Source organism: Vicia villosa, linkage group LG6 (genome assembly GCF_029867415.1).
Source record: "Vicia villosa cultivar HV-30 ecotype Madison, WI linkage group LG6, Vvil1.0, whole genome shotgun sequence".
Classification (NCBI taxonomy): Eukaryota; Viridiplantae; Streptophyta; class Magnoliopsida; order Fabales; family Fabaceae; genus Vicia; species Vicia villosa.
The window spans coordinates 13,035,324-13,050,205 of record NC_081185.1 but is presented as its reverse complement, the minus strand read 5'-3'; the positions used below and the strand labels follow the sequence as shown (position 1 = coordinate 13,050,205).

The window sequence follows — 14,882 nt, the reverse complement described above, 5'->3', positions numbered from 1 at the left end:
TCTAAGCAATATGGGACTAAGGAGTTTTTTCAAATAACATACAATGTGGGACTTTAACTTTTTCAATTCATCAATGTAGGACTTTAACTTTTTCAATTCATCTCCCTATATTGGAATATATTCATAATGTTCCAACACTTCCTCCACTTAATTAACATATTAAACGAGGGTTTCATCTACCCACCTGCCAACCTTTCTCACAATTTTCTATGGATAATTAGTGATTGTAAATAACATAGAGAACTTATCTTTAAGAAGTATACTATCAATCTAAAGGTATGACCAAAGAGATTATTTGAAGCTCTGATATAACCTCCCTAAAGATGTCATTCATAAACTAGTCTTACTGCTTAGAATTAAGAAGGAAAATTTCTTTCTAAGAGGGAAGAAATTTCGGAAAAACACCAGGAGTAAACAACAAATATATCTCTCCAAAGACCTGAGACATTCGTGAATATGATCAAAACCATGCATGACAATCAAACTTAGGTATTAATATTTAATACCATGCATGGCAATTAAACTTACACTCTATTATATTCTTTTCATTTTTTATATTTGATTATAATAATATTTAGATTACAAGAGAGTCTCAAGGAGAAATCTAAATATTTACCGATAAGTATCATATTGTCTCAAGGAGAAATCGAAGATTTATAATGAAATTTATAATGAAATCGAAGGAGAAATCGAAGATTTATAATGAAATTTACCGATAAGTATCATATTGTCTTTTTTCTTTCCCTATAATAAAAAAGAACTCTAGAGAGCATATTAAACACTAAATAATTAAAAAGGTTCAAGTGTAAAACGAGCATAATTATTCTTACAAAACACAGTGGGTCCATTCCTCCATTATGTCTTGAAAATTATACTTAATAAATAATAGTTGATGATAAGTTAATGATCAGTGGGAAGATCGGACAAATTTATCGTAGAATATTAATGTCGTTGAATTAGTTTATTCAAAAAAGATTAAAAGAATCAATTAATTTGCTTTTCGTCGGTTGATTAGTTTGTTAAAAATACAGTCAATTTTAATTTATAAAAAAAAAGCTATCAAAGTAGATGATGCTAGTCTCCAAGGATAGTTTGGGCTAAATCTCTACTACTTAACTGGGCTTTAATCACTAGCCGGACAGGAACATTTCCTTCTTCTAATCACTATCATATGAAAACAATATTTTTACATTATGTTAAATTTTTATAATTGTATCTAGGTGATCCATTGCATCTCATATATTACTAAAAGTGTAAGATGTTAAGTGTAAGATGTTATTGTTACATTATATATGAAATTAGAATTGATCGAAGAATGATGGTTGCAATCAATATTACTGGACTTAAATTTCAAATGCGATGAAGGAGGGGTTGACCTACACTGTTAGCACTCCAACGCTTAAATTTTCAATGTGACGGAGAAGAGTGGATGAATTTGATTGTGTACCTGGAATTATTGTGTGTGTCCTTTATGTAATAGAGCGGTTATAACAACCCTATATTCTCTAGGTGTGGGATCTAGGGAGCCGTTGGATGTAATTGAAAATTCTTGTATGACAGACTCAGGATGTCATTCACGATGTCAAAACATTTGATCTGTTATTAATATAGCAGAGGCAGAATAGAAAGATCCCCCAATATTTAATTACCCCTAAGAAGGAGTCAGTGAGAACTAGGATCATATATGCTAGTCAACATAACCAGATTGTAAATTTTAAATGGTTATGTAAAGGAACAACTAACACTTCTGATCATGATGTTATACACGATGTCATAACATCCACGAATGAACAAACAATGCAGAAGATAAATAACACAGTTAATTGTTAACCCAGTTCGGTTTAACTACCTACTCTGGGGGCTACCAAGCCAGAAAGAAGATTTCACTATCAGTAGTACTATTTTATGTAAACAACCTATGGTTTACAGATAAACAACCTCTGGTTTACCTAGTCACTACCCAATGAAACCTTTATCTCAGACATCCATCCAAGACAAGAGAACATCTGCTCACTCCCTAGTGATACCTAACTATTACAACCCTACAACGGCTATTTACACAATTAACAATGAACAATAACTTGATCTTGCTTCACAGCTTCAATCAAGAACACAATACTCAACTCTTACCTACAGGTTTTGTGAGGACAATCACTTCTCTGACCTATAGGTTTCGAGAAGGACATGGCAGCCATCCCACAACTTGGGTGGTCTACCTATAGAAACCCTAATGACTACATCTTTTCTAAACACGGTTTTCTATATAAAAGTAGGTTACAAAGGTTTCTATTTATAACCTATTCCCAATTGGACTTAGGCTTACAAATCGCATCATTCTTTGCTCTTACAAATATGCAGAAATCTTCTGCTACAATCAAGGTCTTTTAATCATGAGTTTCCTAATTTATCTCCTAAATTAGAAACTGATCAATCTTCAATCTTCTGATCTAATTCTTCCCGAATCTTCAATCTTCTGATCTGATTCTTTTAGCCTTTAAATTTGTGCCACATAGGATTACAAAATATTCCACGAATATCCTGTATCTGTTGAGAATCAAACTGAATCTTCCTTCCAATTCTGCATGCGCGATGTCATAAGTTGATGTCATGACATTCTATATAACATCTTGCTTGTACCTGTTTTGATCTTTTACATATGCAAGATTACACATTATATTATGTTTTGCTGCTATTATGTTTTAGCCAAACATAGATACCAATCAGCCAATAAAAGCACCAACAGTATTATGACCCTAGATCTCCAATACTTTACCCTAAGGCTATTCCCCTGCGTTAGAGAATAGTGGAGTGAATCATTGCTTCCTATGAGCCGTGGCTGATGGCCATTATGGAAGACCCTAAATAATTCCCCCCTAAGTCCTCGTTTGTGCTTGGCAGTGTAAGGGTTTTTCGTATTCACCTCGCTAAAATTGGTCATACATATTCCGGTTAAAGGAAGAGTCAAGAACTTACTTTACTATTCATGAGAATTTGTGCCTTTAACGCACTCCATGCTCCAGACATCTTTTAGTGATTTCCATCATAATGGCTTTTAGGTACTTAAACACTCGTGTGTCTTGCTGAGGTGATCTAGAGTGTTGATAGGATCTGTTACTTTCAGTGAGTGGCCCTAAGAGTTTTGAAAAGTCAATTTCATGTTATCTTTGCTTCTTTGCCACCTGCATTTCTATAACACCTTTCTCTTTTGTTCCTGAAGAAAGTAATGTCCATCCTTAGTCGAAAATCAAAAGAAGATACTCATGCCTCATAGGTTGACCCCGTCTCTTCACCAATTTACTCTATCTTGTAAGTATGAGAGGGGATGAATTCGATTTGATGTATTTTACTTGTTTTTATGCAAAGTTACTTTTCTTTTAAATTGATCGAAAATAATTTATTGGGTTTGTCTTGAAGTTAAATGAAAAGGATAGAAAACTAAAGGCATAAAAGTAAAACACACACAAGATTTATACTAGTTCCCCTTATCAAACTAGCGTACATCTAATCCCTCCACTCCTTGGAAGATTTTCCAATATGGTTAGATCTTTGTAGAAGTCTTCAATAAGACCCTCTTACAATCTTCTATACACAGACACAATAAACAAACCTACTTTATTTATAATATCTTATCACCACAAACTTAGTGATTAAGATATAACAAACACTTTGAATAACATTGAATAATTCTGATCTTGGCTTGATTCTTAGTTTAATCCTTTAATCTACTCTTTCACAATGTTACTGCCTAAACCATTGTATTTCAAGTGCTCAAAATGAGTGCAAAATTTTTTAAATATTATAAAATTGATGCAAGAAGTTTCAACTTTAAATATGGTTGAACATTTTGAAAGTTTTTTTTGAATTGATTTGAATATAAATTTTATAAAGTGGTAAGTTATGTTTCTGAAATACATCCTAAAATACTCCTTTGAAATGATGCATAAATTTTAATTCAAAACATGAAGCATTGAATGAGTGACAAACATTCTCAACATTAAAATATGTAGTGTTTCACCTTGGTAGTCGAATACCAATATATGGCAGTCGACTACCACCACTTATAGAATTAAAAATATGCAATTTTTTCTCCTGGTAGTCAAATAACACTTCTTGGTTGTCGACAATCACGTTCACTTTTTTTATTATTAAAAATTCATTTTTTAAATATGGCTTCAAGAATGATTATGTAAGAAAGCTTTAGATGAAGCGAGGGATGAGTTTTTTGAGCAATTGAACGTATTATATCATGGATTGCAACGTGTACCTTAATTATGCTTTCTTGTCTCAAACTTCACTTGTATTCCAATATTCATTCAATCTTGATCATCTTCATTTATGGTGTGCATGATACAATTTGATCCTTTTTCTTCTTTGTTGACTTTTTTTCATCAAAATTATACTTGATACAAGATGTTTTCACAATCTCCCTCTTTTTGCTTATGACAAATAATGTGTGTAGTTGATAGGATTTAATAGAACCTCCCCTTAATTGTATCAAAGTTATACTTGATACAAGATGTATTCACAAGTCTAGAAATTGGAGCAAATAATATCCACTCATTTTATTTGAATGTACCCTTTAGCAACTAGGCTTGCCTTGTTCCTTGTTACATTACCATATTCATCATATTTGTTCTTGAATATGCACTTAGTACCAATGACATTTACATCTTTAGTCTAGAAACTATTTCCCATACATTATTTCTTCTAAATTAACACAGATCCTCTTGGATATCATTTATCCAGAATTCATTGATAAATGCTTCTTTAACATTCTAAGGTTCAATCTAAGAGATGAAACAAGAGTTAGAAATCATATCTCTGGATTTGGTGATAACTCCTTCATTTAGATTTATTATGAAATTTTCAATAGGATGATCCTTCTAAATTATGATAAATTAATTCTTGTTGGTGTGAGGATTTTCAGAGCTTATGTTTTCGGTATAAATGTCTGACTCTTTGGGTGGGACATTGCTGGGACATTTGTCTGTTGGGGGGAGGGGCATCACCGTCATCCTCAATAACATCATTTTCTTCAATACTATCATCAATGACAACATTTATGCATTCCATCATTATCTTGGTACGAGTGTTGTACACCCTGTATGCTCTATTATTGATAGTTTATCCAAATAATATCCCTTAATCACTCTTTGGGTCCATCCGTCTTCTTTGCTCACGATCTGGCAGGATATAACACTTACTACCAATGACATGGGCATATTTAACATTTGGTTTTCTTCCTTTCCAAAGTTCATGCAGAGTAGCTTTGGTTCCAGATCTGGTGGTCACACGATTGTGAATGCGACAAGAAGTATTCATATCTTCAGTCCAAAAATTGTAAGGAAGTCTTCTCTAGAAGACGTCTATTTTGTGATAAACAACTCCATTCTATCGAAGTCTGATAGGTGCTAAGAATTCATGGCTGGTCCTTTCAGCAAAGTAAAATTTAGAGAACTTGGAATTCTTAAATTCCTCGCCATGTTCACTTCTTATCTTTGCAATCTCACTTCCTTTTTCTTCCTTAATGTGTAGGCACATCTCTTTAAAAACACCAAAAGTGTCAGATTTTTCTCCAATAAAGTCAATCCATATGTATCGTTAAAAACCATCCACACACATACACATTTTCCCCCCAAGACTTTCCACTTGCATAGGCCCTATGAGGTCCATATGAAGTAGTTCAAAATCTTTTGAGGTGATCAGATGTTGGAGCTTTCCGTGGGACATCTTGGTCTGCTTACCTATTTAGCAATCTCCACGGATTTTGCCTTCTTCAATTTTCAGCTTAAGCAATCCCTTGATGGCTTCTTCAGATATGCTCTTATTCATGCTTTTGATATTGAGATGACCAAACTTTTGGTGCCATAACTTAGTTTCATGAACCTTGGATATCAAATAATAGGAGGGCTGAGATATCCACATATAGAAATTGTTCTTGGACCAGGAACCCTTCATTAGTACTTGTTGCTCTTTGCTTATGACAATATATTCAGACTTGTTAAAATACAATGTGATGGTAAAATTTTGGATAGTTAAGTTTTTCTTCATTTTACTCTAGTATATTTGATTTTAAATAAAATTTGAAATTTTATTTATTCTCTTTTATATTAAGCCATTCCATTCATTCAAAAATCTATAGTATAACTTATTACCAATTTGAAGATGAAAAAATGTCACTTATAAAACAAAAATTATAAAATTTTGCAAGGACGGCTTTTGAATTAGAGAAAAGAAAGAGACTATTATCCTACCAACAAATATGTGAACACAAATACATCACAAAAAGACCTTTTGACCAATTCAAAGTCTCTAGTCTCTAGTCTCTATTGTTGTTAGTTTCATAGAAATTTCCCATCATACCTCATAATAATTCATATAAAAAAAAAGATAAATGCAATTTCCACAAATCCCAAACCAAACCTCATCAACAACAAAGCTATCTTCTCTTGTTCACACTCTCCCCACACAACCATGGCAAACTCCATAAACACCATATTTCACACTAAAATCATCACCCTACTATCTCTCTTTTTGCTATTTTCACCTCTAGTTGCTAACTCATACAACCCTGATTACAACTATGCAATCAATTGTGGCAACTCAGAAAACACCACTGCCTCAGACAAACGATTTTGGGTTGGTGATAGTATTCATAACTCCAATATCTTTTCCTTCTCTGAACCAAAATCCACAAACCTATCTCTTACAACAAAACCTACTATCCTTTCAAATACCGAAATTCCATACACATCAGCACGTGTCTCTCTCTCAAATTTCACATACTCATTTTCTAGCATCAATAGTTCTCCTGTTTTTATTCGCCTTCATTTTTATCCAACTTCTTATCAAAACTTTGAACCCTCCACCTCCAATGCAAACTTTTCTGTCAAAATAAACAACAACCTTACTCTCCTTGAAAACTTCAACCCTTCACTTTGGCTTCTTGATGATGAGGAAACAATCACCAAAGAATATTGCATCCAAATCAATCCTAATGAAAAGCTAGACATAACTTTCATTCCCAACAACACAAACCAATCAAATGTTTACTATGCTTTCGTTAACGGGATCGAAGTTGTGTCCATGCCTTCTTATCTCTATTACACTAATCTCAGTGACACAAACTACCGTTCAAAATTTGTCGGGTTTGACAATCAAGAAAACCAAATCCTTAAAGACAAAGCTTTGGAAACGGTTTATAGAGTCAACGTTGGTGGTAGTCAAGTTCCATCAAGTGCTGATACAGGCATGTTTAGAAATTGGGATAATGATTATCCTCTTTACTTGGAGAAACAATATCCACAGAGTGTATCAAGTGATTTCAAACATGTTCTCAACTATAAAGAAGGTACCATTCCAAATTATACTGCACCAGAAAACGTTTACTTAACTGCAAGAAGTTATGGAATGGATGCGACCGATGATTATAACGTAACATGGAATTTTGAAGTTGATTCTGCTTTTACTTATATGGTGAGGTTACATTTTTGTGAGTTTGATTGGAAAATCAAGAACATCGGCGATAGAGTGTTTCAGATTTTCATAGCCGAGACTTTGGCTGAGGGAAACGCTGATGTGATAAGGTGGAGCGGTGGTAACAAAATTCCTGTTTATAAGGATTATGCTGTGACTATGTATTCTGATGAAGGAAGCTCTCAAATTGAAAGAGTTAATCTTACAATCAAGCTACAACGAGTACCAAAAGATATGTACACAATATACCGTGATGTCATATTGAATGGAGTTGAGATACTGAAAATAAGTGATTCAAGTAACAACAATCTTGCAGGATTGAATCCTAATGTTACATCTTCACAGAAAAAAGGATTGCCTGGTTCACAACAGAAGCCGAAGAAGAAGTCAGCTATATTGAAGATTGTTGTGGCTGTAGTTTCATGTCTCTTGCTAGCACTTGTTGTTGTGGGAATAGTAGTTTTTGTAAGAAGGAGCCGAAGAAGATTTGAGTCTCCTCTTGAAATGGAAGAAAGTTCATTGAAGACAAAGAAAGAAGGCTCCTCCTCGGCTTTACCTTCCCATCTGTGCCGCTATTTTACAATAGGGGAGATAAGAGCTGCTACAAACAACTTCGATGATGTTTTTATCATCGGGGTCGGAGGATTTGGTAATGTGTACAAAGGCTACATCGACGGAGCTACACCCGTTGCTATAAAACGTTTGAAATCGGGTTCTCAGCAAGGTGAAAACGAGTTCATGAATGAGATCGAGTTGCTATCTGAGCTTCGTCATATTCACTTGGTTTCTCTGATTGGATATTGTAACGATGGTGCAGAGATGATTCTTGTTTACGATTTCATGCAACGCGGTACTCTTCGTGAATATCTCTATGATTCGGACAATGAACCGCTTACTTGGAAGCAAAGACTCGAGATTCTATTGGGTGCTGCGAGGGGGTTGCATTATCTTCACGCAGGTGCAAAGCACAATATCATACACCGTGATGTGAAGAGTACTAACATATTGATTGATGAGAAATGGGTGGCTAAGGTTTCTGATTTCGGACTATCAAAAGTAGGACCAACGGGGATGTCGATTACTCATGTCAGCACGGTGGTGAAGGGTAGTATCGGGTATTTGGATCCAGAGTACTACTTACGTCAAAGATTGACTCTTAAGTCTGACGTGTACTCTTTCGGTGTAGTGCTTCTAGAGGTGTTATGCGCGAGGCCTCCTTTAATTCGTTCTGTAGATAAGAAAAACGTGAGTTTGGTCGTTCGCTTCCAAAGATGTTACAAGGAAGGTGTGATAATTGAAGAGATGGTGGATCCATTCATAAAGGATTCTATAACAGATGAGTGTTTGAAATGTTATTGTCAGATGGTGTTGAGTTGTTTGCGTGATGATGGGAGTCAAAGGATGTCCATGAGTGACGTTGTTGGGGCTTTAGAGTTTGCATTGCAGTTGGAGATGAGTGAGGAAGATAGTAAGTTTGGTGGGACTCAAGAAAAGGAAAAAAGTGAGCAAAGGATACAATATCCAAAGTTTGCGAGTGATGATGGGAGTGACATGCGTTTCACAAGTAGTAGTGGTGATTATGGGTCTAATACCAGCAAGGTAAGTACCATTTCAGTCACTAGTGAATATCAACCTCTGTTTTCTACTGATGTGTTTTCTGAAGTTGGGAATCCAAAAGCGCGTTAGATCGTATGGAAGTCGGGAATCCAAAAGCTCGGTAGATTGATGATAATTATAAATATCCAAATATTTATATGTAGTGTTCAATTTCTTAGTTTCTTTTTTGTTGTTATATACGAGATGAATTAGGAATGAGAATGATGTAAAACCTATGTCTCGCAATTTAAAGATTTTGAAATTCAAGTATGAGTTAAGTCCTATATCGATTAGGAATTGAGGAAATATTAGATACAGATAAAAGACCTGAAATGTGTTAACATTGATTATATGTTTGAACAAGTTAAAATTTAAGATTGATGTCCTATTTAGTTTTTTTAGGATGGAGAAGTTAATTTTCAATTCATAACATTTATGTGACTGAATTATATGACTAAATCATATATTTAAATGCAAGTGTTTTGGATTGTAAACAAATATTGGTATATAGGGTTACCAAGGCACTCAGTGATGAGTTACCAAGATTTAGTAGAAGACTGATACACCAATTCTCTACCAGCAAGCACCTGAAAGTTTCAACCACCAGCCTCTTCAACGTCCGTCAAGGGAAGGACGAGACACTCTGGGAGTACGCGACGCATTTTAACAAGGAAACTATCAAGGTGGTCCATCCCAACCAATAAACTTTCATGTGAGCCTTTTAGAATGGTTAGAGGTTCAGACACTACAACGAGTCGCCGCCCCGAAAACTCCACTACCACCATGGAAGATATCACTACCCGGGCAGAATGCTACATACGTGGAGAAGAAAGCAATGAAGAGAAAAAGACGAGATCTGCCAAAGAGAAGGGTCTGCCTACTCGATCTGAAAGGGCAAGACTTAAAAATCTAAGGAGCAGCTATATGGGAAAAATAAGTCACCCCGCTCAGAGAGACTTGACAGAACCCCGTTGGAAAATTTGAATCCACTAAATTCCATCAGGGAGAGGATCCTACAAGAGACTTACACAGCTCGACTCATCCCAAAAGCAGACCCTCAACAGGGAGATGAGATGGGACCCAGTTCAAGTAGTTAGTGTAAGTATCACAAAATATGAGGGCATCATAATGAAGATTTTTATCATCTAAATAAGAAATTGAGAAGCTTATACAAAGAGGAGACCTCCAAAAGTATATGCAAGGCGATGGGCGGCCTTCCCACACTGCACCAATGAGAAAACATCACCTCTGAAGAAACTCCATAGGGAGGAGCAAGTATGAAGCGCTTCACGCCACACACTCAACACCAAATAAATCAGTATTAACATGTTTTTCCTATAGCATAATTTCAGCATATTTTAATTAAGTATTAAATCGCTGTCGTGTGCGGATTTAAAACAGTATTTTTGAAAACTGTAGTTAACAGTAAGGACAACTCGAGTATCGTTCTCAAGGATTCTTGTGCTGTTATTAACCAACAATTGGAACAATGGGGAATTTTAGGTTTTTCGATTAACAAAAAGTGATTAAAGTAAGTGATTATCAAAATAAGCTTAAACGATTAATCTACTGTTTGGTTTCCAAACTCATCATCGACCCAAATAATTCCCAATTCCTAAGAGAACTCAATTTCATTTTCAATTATAATAACAATCATACAATCGAAGATTGATACTACACGATAGATATGCCTAATTTCCGAATTAAGCAAACGAATGAGATAAAGCAATCGTGAATTAAGAAAAGACGATAATAGACGCAGATTAAGCAAACGAGATAAAAGTATAGGAACATGCAATCATCAAAATAAATCAATCCAACCTTGGATAATATCGAATTAAACACACAATATATCAAAGATCATAATTGAAAGGAAATAGAATAATTGAAAAATATAAGAACCTCAAAGTACCGGCAGAAACTGGTTACAACCGATTAATCTGTGGAGTTTAGTTCTCCATAGCAATTTGTATCAAGGAAAAGTTTTGTAAATAGTGAAGGGTAAAATTACTATAGTACGGATGAAATCCTTATAAACAAAATAAGGGTTTCCACTGTTTACTCAAACTGGGTTGGAAACATAACCCAGGCCCATAAAATTCACCCAAAACAAATTATTTTCTAAGGTCTAAAATTTCAATGAATTTTCCGAGGCTTCTACATTCTGAATCTGCTTCTGGCTTCTACACAAAAGTTGTAGCAGTTTCTCTCAGCTTTCCAACGAATATTAGAACGTGTCAATCCGATTCACAAAGCTCCAATTATGATTTTTTTTTATTGAAAGCTGCTAATGTTGAAAATGAAATACAAAAATCAAATAAAAGAAAAAATAAGCTAGAATATGAAAATAATAAAATTGAAAAATAAGCAAAATAAATTATGGAAATGCCTAAGTACAAACATAGAAGAATGTGCATTAAAATGCACTGATCAAATTCTCCCACACTTAAACTTTTGCACTCCGAGCAAAATAGAATCAAGACTCATGAAACACCACAACATTAAGATACCCATTCCAGGCTATAAAGTCTTATTTGGTTAAGATTGTATCAATAGGTATTAATCTTGCACACTAAGGATATCGTAGGAAAACAAATCTGTAATTGTGTGGTCATAAGCCTCTTTCCTATACAAACCAATCTGAATCATATTATTATGCCTAAGTCTAACTTACTCATCCTCCTTTTTGCTCTCTTTCATTCTATCTTAATCACATTAAGCCCGTTATCTCTACACACCCATAGTAAGGATACCAGTTAGTGACTCTGATCCTTTTTACACGGGGTTCTGGAACTAAGTGGCATAACCCCTTATTTACCTAATTGTAGTTGCGGGAGATTAGACCGTAATCCACCCTACCAAGTTCAACACTAGATACCTCTGAACCAACCAACAACGGCTCTTATTATTATGTTTTTATAGGTTCCACAACCGTCGGGTTAAGTGACCGGGTGAGGGTCACCCAACTTAGAAGGTGCATTCCCTATTATTTTCAATTAAAATTTTGTACCATTCACTTATTTTCACCGGCTTCTTTACGTATAGCGTGTGTGAGATGATGCCGACTGCAAAGGTAAATTACTTAAGGGCTTTTTAAAGAATTTGAACTCAATGCTATGTCATAACAAGTATTCAAAATGATTTCCATATTAAGGCGACTTACGGTGTTAAGACGATACCAATATTGTGAACTTTTCCCAAGTCTCCACCAACTTACCTCAAACTAATCTATAGCCCAAAACTTTGAAAAAAATGCATAGTATTTCTAAAACAAAACAAAAAACAACAACAACAAAAAAACAAACATAAAGAAAACAAAGAAATTAAATAAAGAAAGTAAATGATTCACTCCCCACACTTAAAATATGCATTTTCCTCAATGAAAGAATATAACTACTAAATAGGAGTGGGAGAGAGAGAGAGAGAGAGAGAGAGAGAGAGAGAGAGAGAGGAAAGAACACACCCAAGTAGTCAAGGAGGATAGATGATCACATGAGCAGGATTTGCTAGTGAAGGCTCTTCTATAATCTCTTCCAAAATGGAGTTATGATGGAGCAGCTCCGGATAATGCTCACATTTGCCTTTTATTCCAAGATCAAAGAACGATTTTGGATGAAAAAGACTCTCGAAGTGAAGGGGCTGCCCAATGGATAGTGTGGCTGGTGCAGCAAAGATGGCATAAATAGCTTCTTCATTTATGATTTTACCTGTAGGAACAATGTCAACCTGCAGGGCAGACTCATTCTCAACAAAAACATAAACAAAGTAAGAATCACATGAGTCAGTATTATCAAAAGTAGACAATGATGGAAGTTCATTCAAAAATAAATCAAAAATATCATCAAACGACTCAGAAAATACTTTGATGTGAAAACATAATGTTCTTCCATGAGATGTTTCATAGCATCAAAAAGGTTAAACTTGGAAATGGAATCACCAAACTCCATGGACATTATTCCATCATCAACATCAAATTTTGTTTTCGTCGTTTTCATGTCCAGAATGTAAAAATTTGCAGGAAAAAGCAAATCATTAACTTGAACAAGCACATCTTCCACTACTCCAATAGGGAGAGTATTGCTCTTATCCTCCAGTTGGATGATTAAACTTTATGCTGCAAAGGACCAAGATTAAGATTATTATAAACAAAAGTAGGCATAACATTAATTCCTTCTCCTAAATCAAGCGTGCAATTTCCGAATTTACAATCCCTAATGGTATATGGAATAGAAAAAGTTCCTGGATCCTTACACTTTTGGGCAACATGGTATGATCTAGGGCTAAAACATTAGCCTTTTCAGGTGCATATTATGGTTTAATGAGGGGTGAAACATTTCTTTCCATGTTCACTCTCTCATTTCCCTTCATCCTAATCTTATGTGTGCACAAATCTTTCAGCAGTTTTGCATAGTTAGGAACCTGCTTAATCACATAAAGAAGTAGAATGTTCACTGCCACTTTCCTGAATACATCTCTCTCTCTCTCTCTCTCTCTCTCTATCTATCTCCCTCTTCCATCTTTTTTGTTTTGGCCACTTTGTGTGGGAAAGGGATTTGTGGCACATACTCTCTTTCACCCTCAATAACAACAGAAGGTTCATGTGTTACCTCAAGATTTTTTTATTTTTTTCAAGGGCTGGTTCTGCAAATTTTCCGAATATCAAGAAAATTGAACTCACATTAGGGTTCACTACTATTTAGGTAGGAAGTTGGTTCAATCCTTGAGCTTGCTACATGGCATTCATTGAAGTGGCAAGCTGTTCAATTTTTGTTTGCAAAGTATGAATTCTAAAATCAGTTCTTTGTTGGAATTGGAGATTGTTGACAACCATTTTCTTGACAAGGTCCTCTAATGAAGGTCTGGAAGGTGCATGGGCGGTAACCTGGGGAGTATTCTGTTGGCTCCTCTAATTCTGATTGTTTCTTGGTTGAAAAAGTTAGCTGCATATGCTTGAGGCAACTTAGTGATTGACTCATCTACTACCAACTATTTCACTAAAGAAGTAAGCTCGTACGTTATGATCTCTAATGCTTTGTTGGAGGAAGAAACCTGAATCTCATACACACCTTTTGTTTGGACATAATTATTTTGAGTGGTGAACTGTTGGGAGTTAAGGGACATGTTTTCAATAAGTATTTGGCAGCAGATGGAGTTTTAACAATAAGTTCTTCACCACAAGCAGCATCAAGAATGTTTTTATCCATGAATAACAGTCCTTCATAAAAATATTGAATTATCAATTGCTCAGAAATCTGGTGTTGAGGACAACTCGACACTAACTTCTTGAATCTCTCCCAATACTCGGCCAATGATTCCATGCCAACCTGTCTAATACCATATATTTCTTTTCTGATTGATGCAGCTCTTGAGGCATGAAAGTATCTTTCTAAGAACAATCTTTTTAGAGCACTCCAGCTTGTGACAGAATTTGGCTCGAGATAGTACAACCAATCTTTTGTAGCACCCTGTAGTGAGAATGGAAAGGATTTGAGTTTGACGTGATCCTCTGTGATTCCTTCAAGCCTCAATGGTGTAAAGCACACAACCTGGAATTCTTTTAGAGGCTTGTACGGATCTTCACCTGCAAGACCACTAAATCTTGGCAACGAGTATATTAAACCGAATTCCAACTCAAAAGGTACATCAACAGTAGGATAAGAATACATAAAGTAATATAATTCACATTAGGTGCAACAAGTTCTCTTAGAGTTCTTTGTTCAGTCATGTTATGATAATGAAACTCAAAGTTAAAATCAAACAAATTATAAGAGAACAAGAATCAGCAATGTAACAACAAACACAAAAAATAG

General features: G+C 35.1%; 1 protein-coding gene across 1 annotated transcript; it reads left to right on the top strand.

The window, feature by feature from the left end:
- The first annotated feature begins 6,375 nt into the window (after window positions 1-6,375).
- On the top strand, window positions 6,376-9,339 carry LOC131608920 (receptor-like protein kinase FERONIA). Its single transcript, XM_058880514.1, has one exon. The coding sequence runs from the start codon at window positions 6,475-6,477 to the stop codon at window positions 9,160-9,162; it is 2,688 nt and encodes an 895-aa protein (XP_058736497.1). The 5' UTR covers window positions 6,376-6,474; the 3' UTR covers window positions 9,163-9,339.
- The last annotated feature ends 5,543 nt before the right edge of the window (window positions 9,340-14,882 follow it).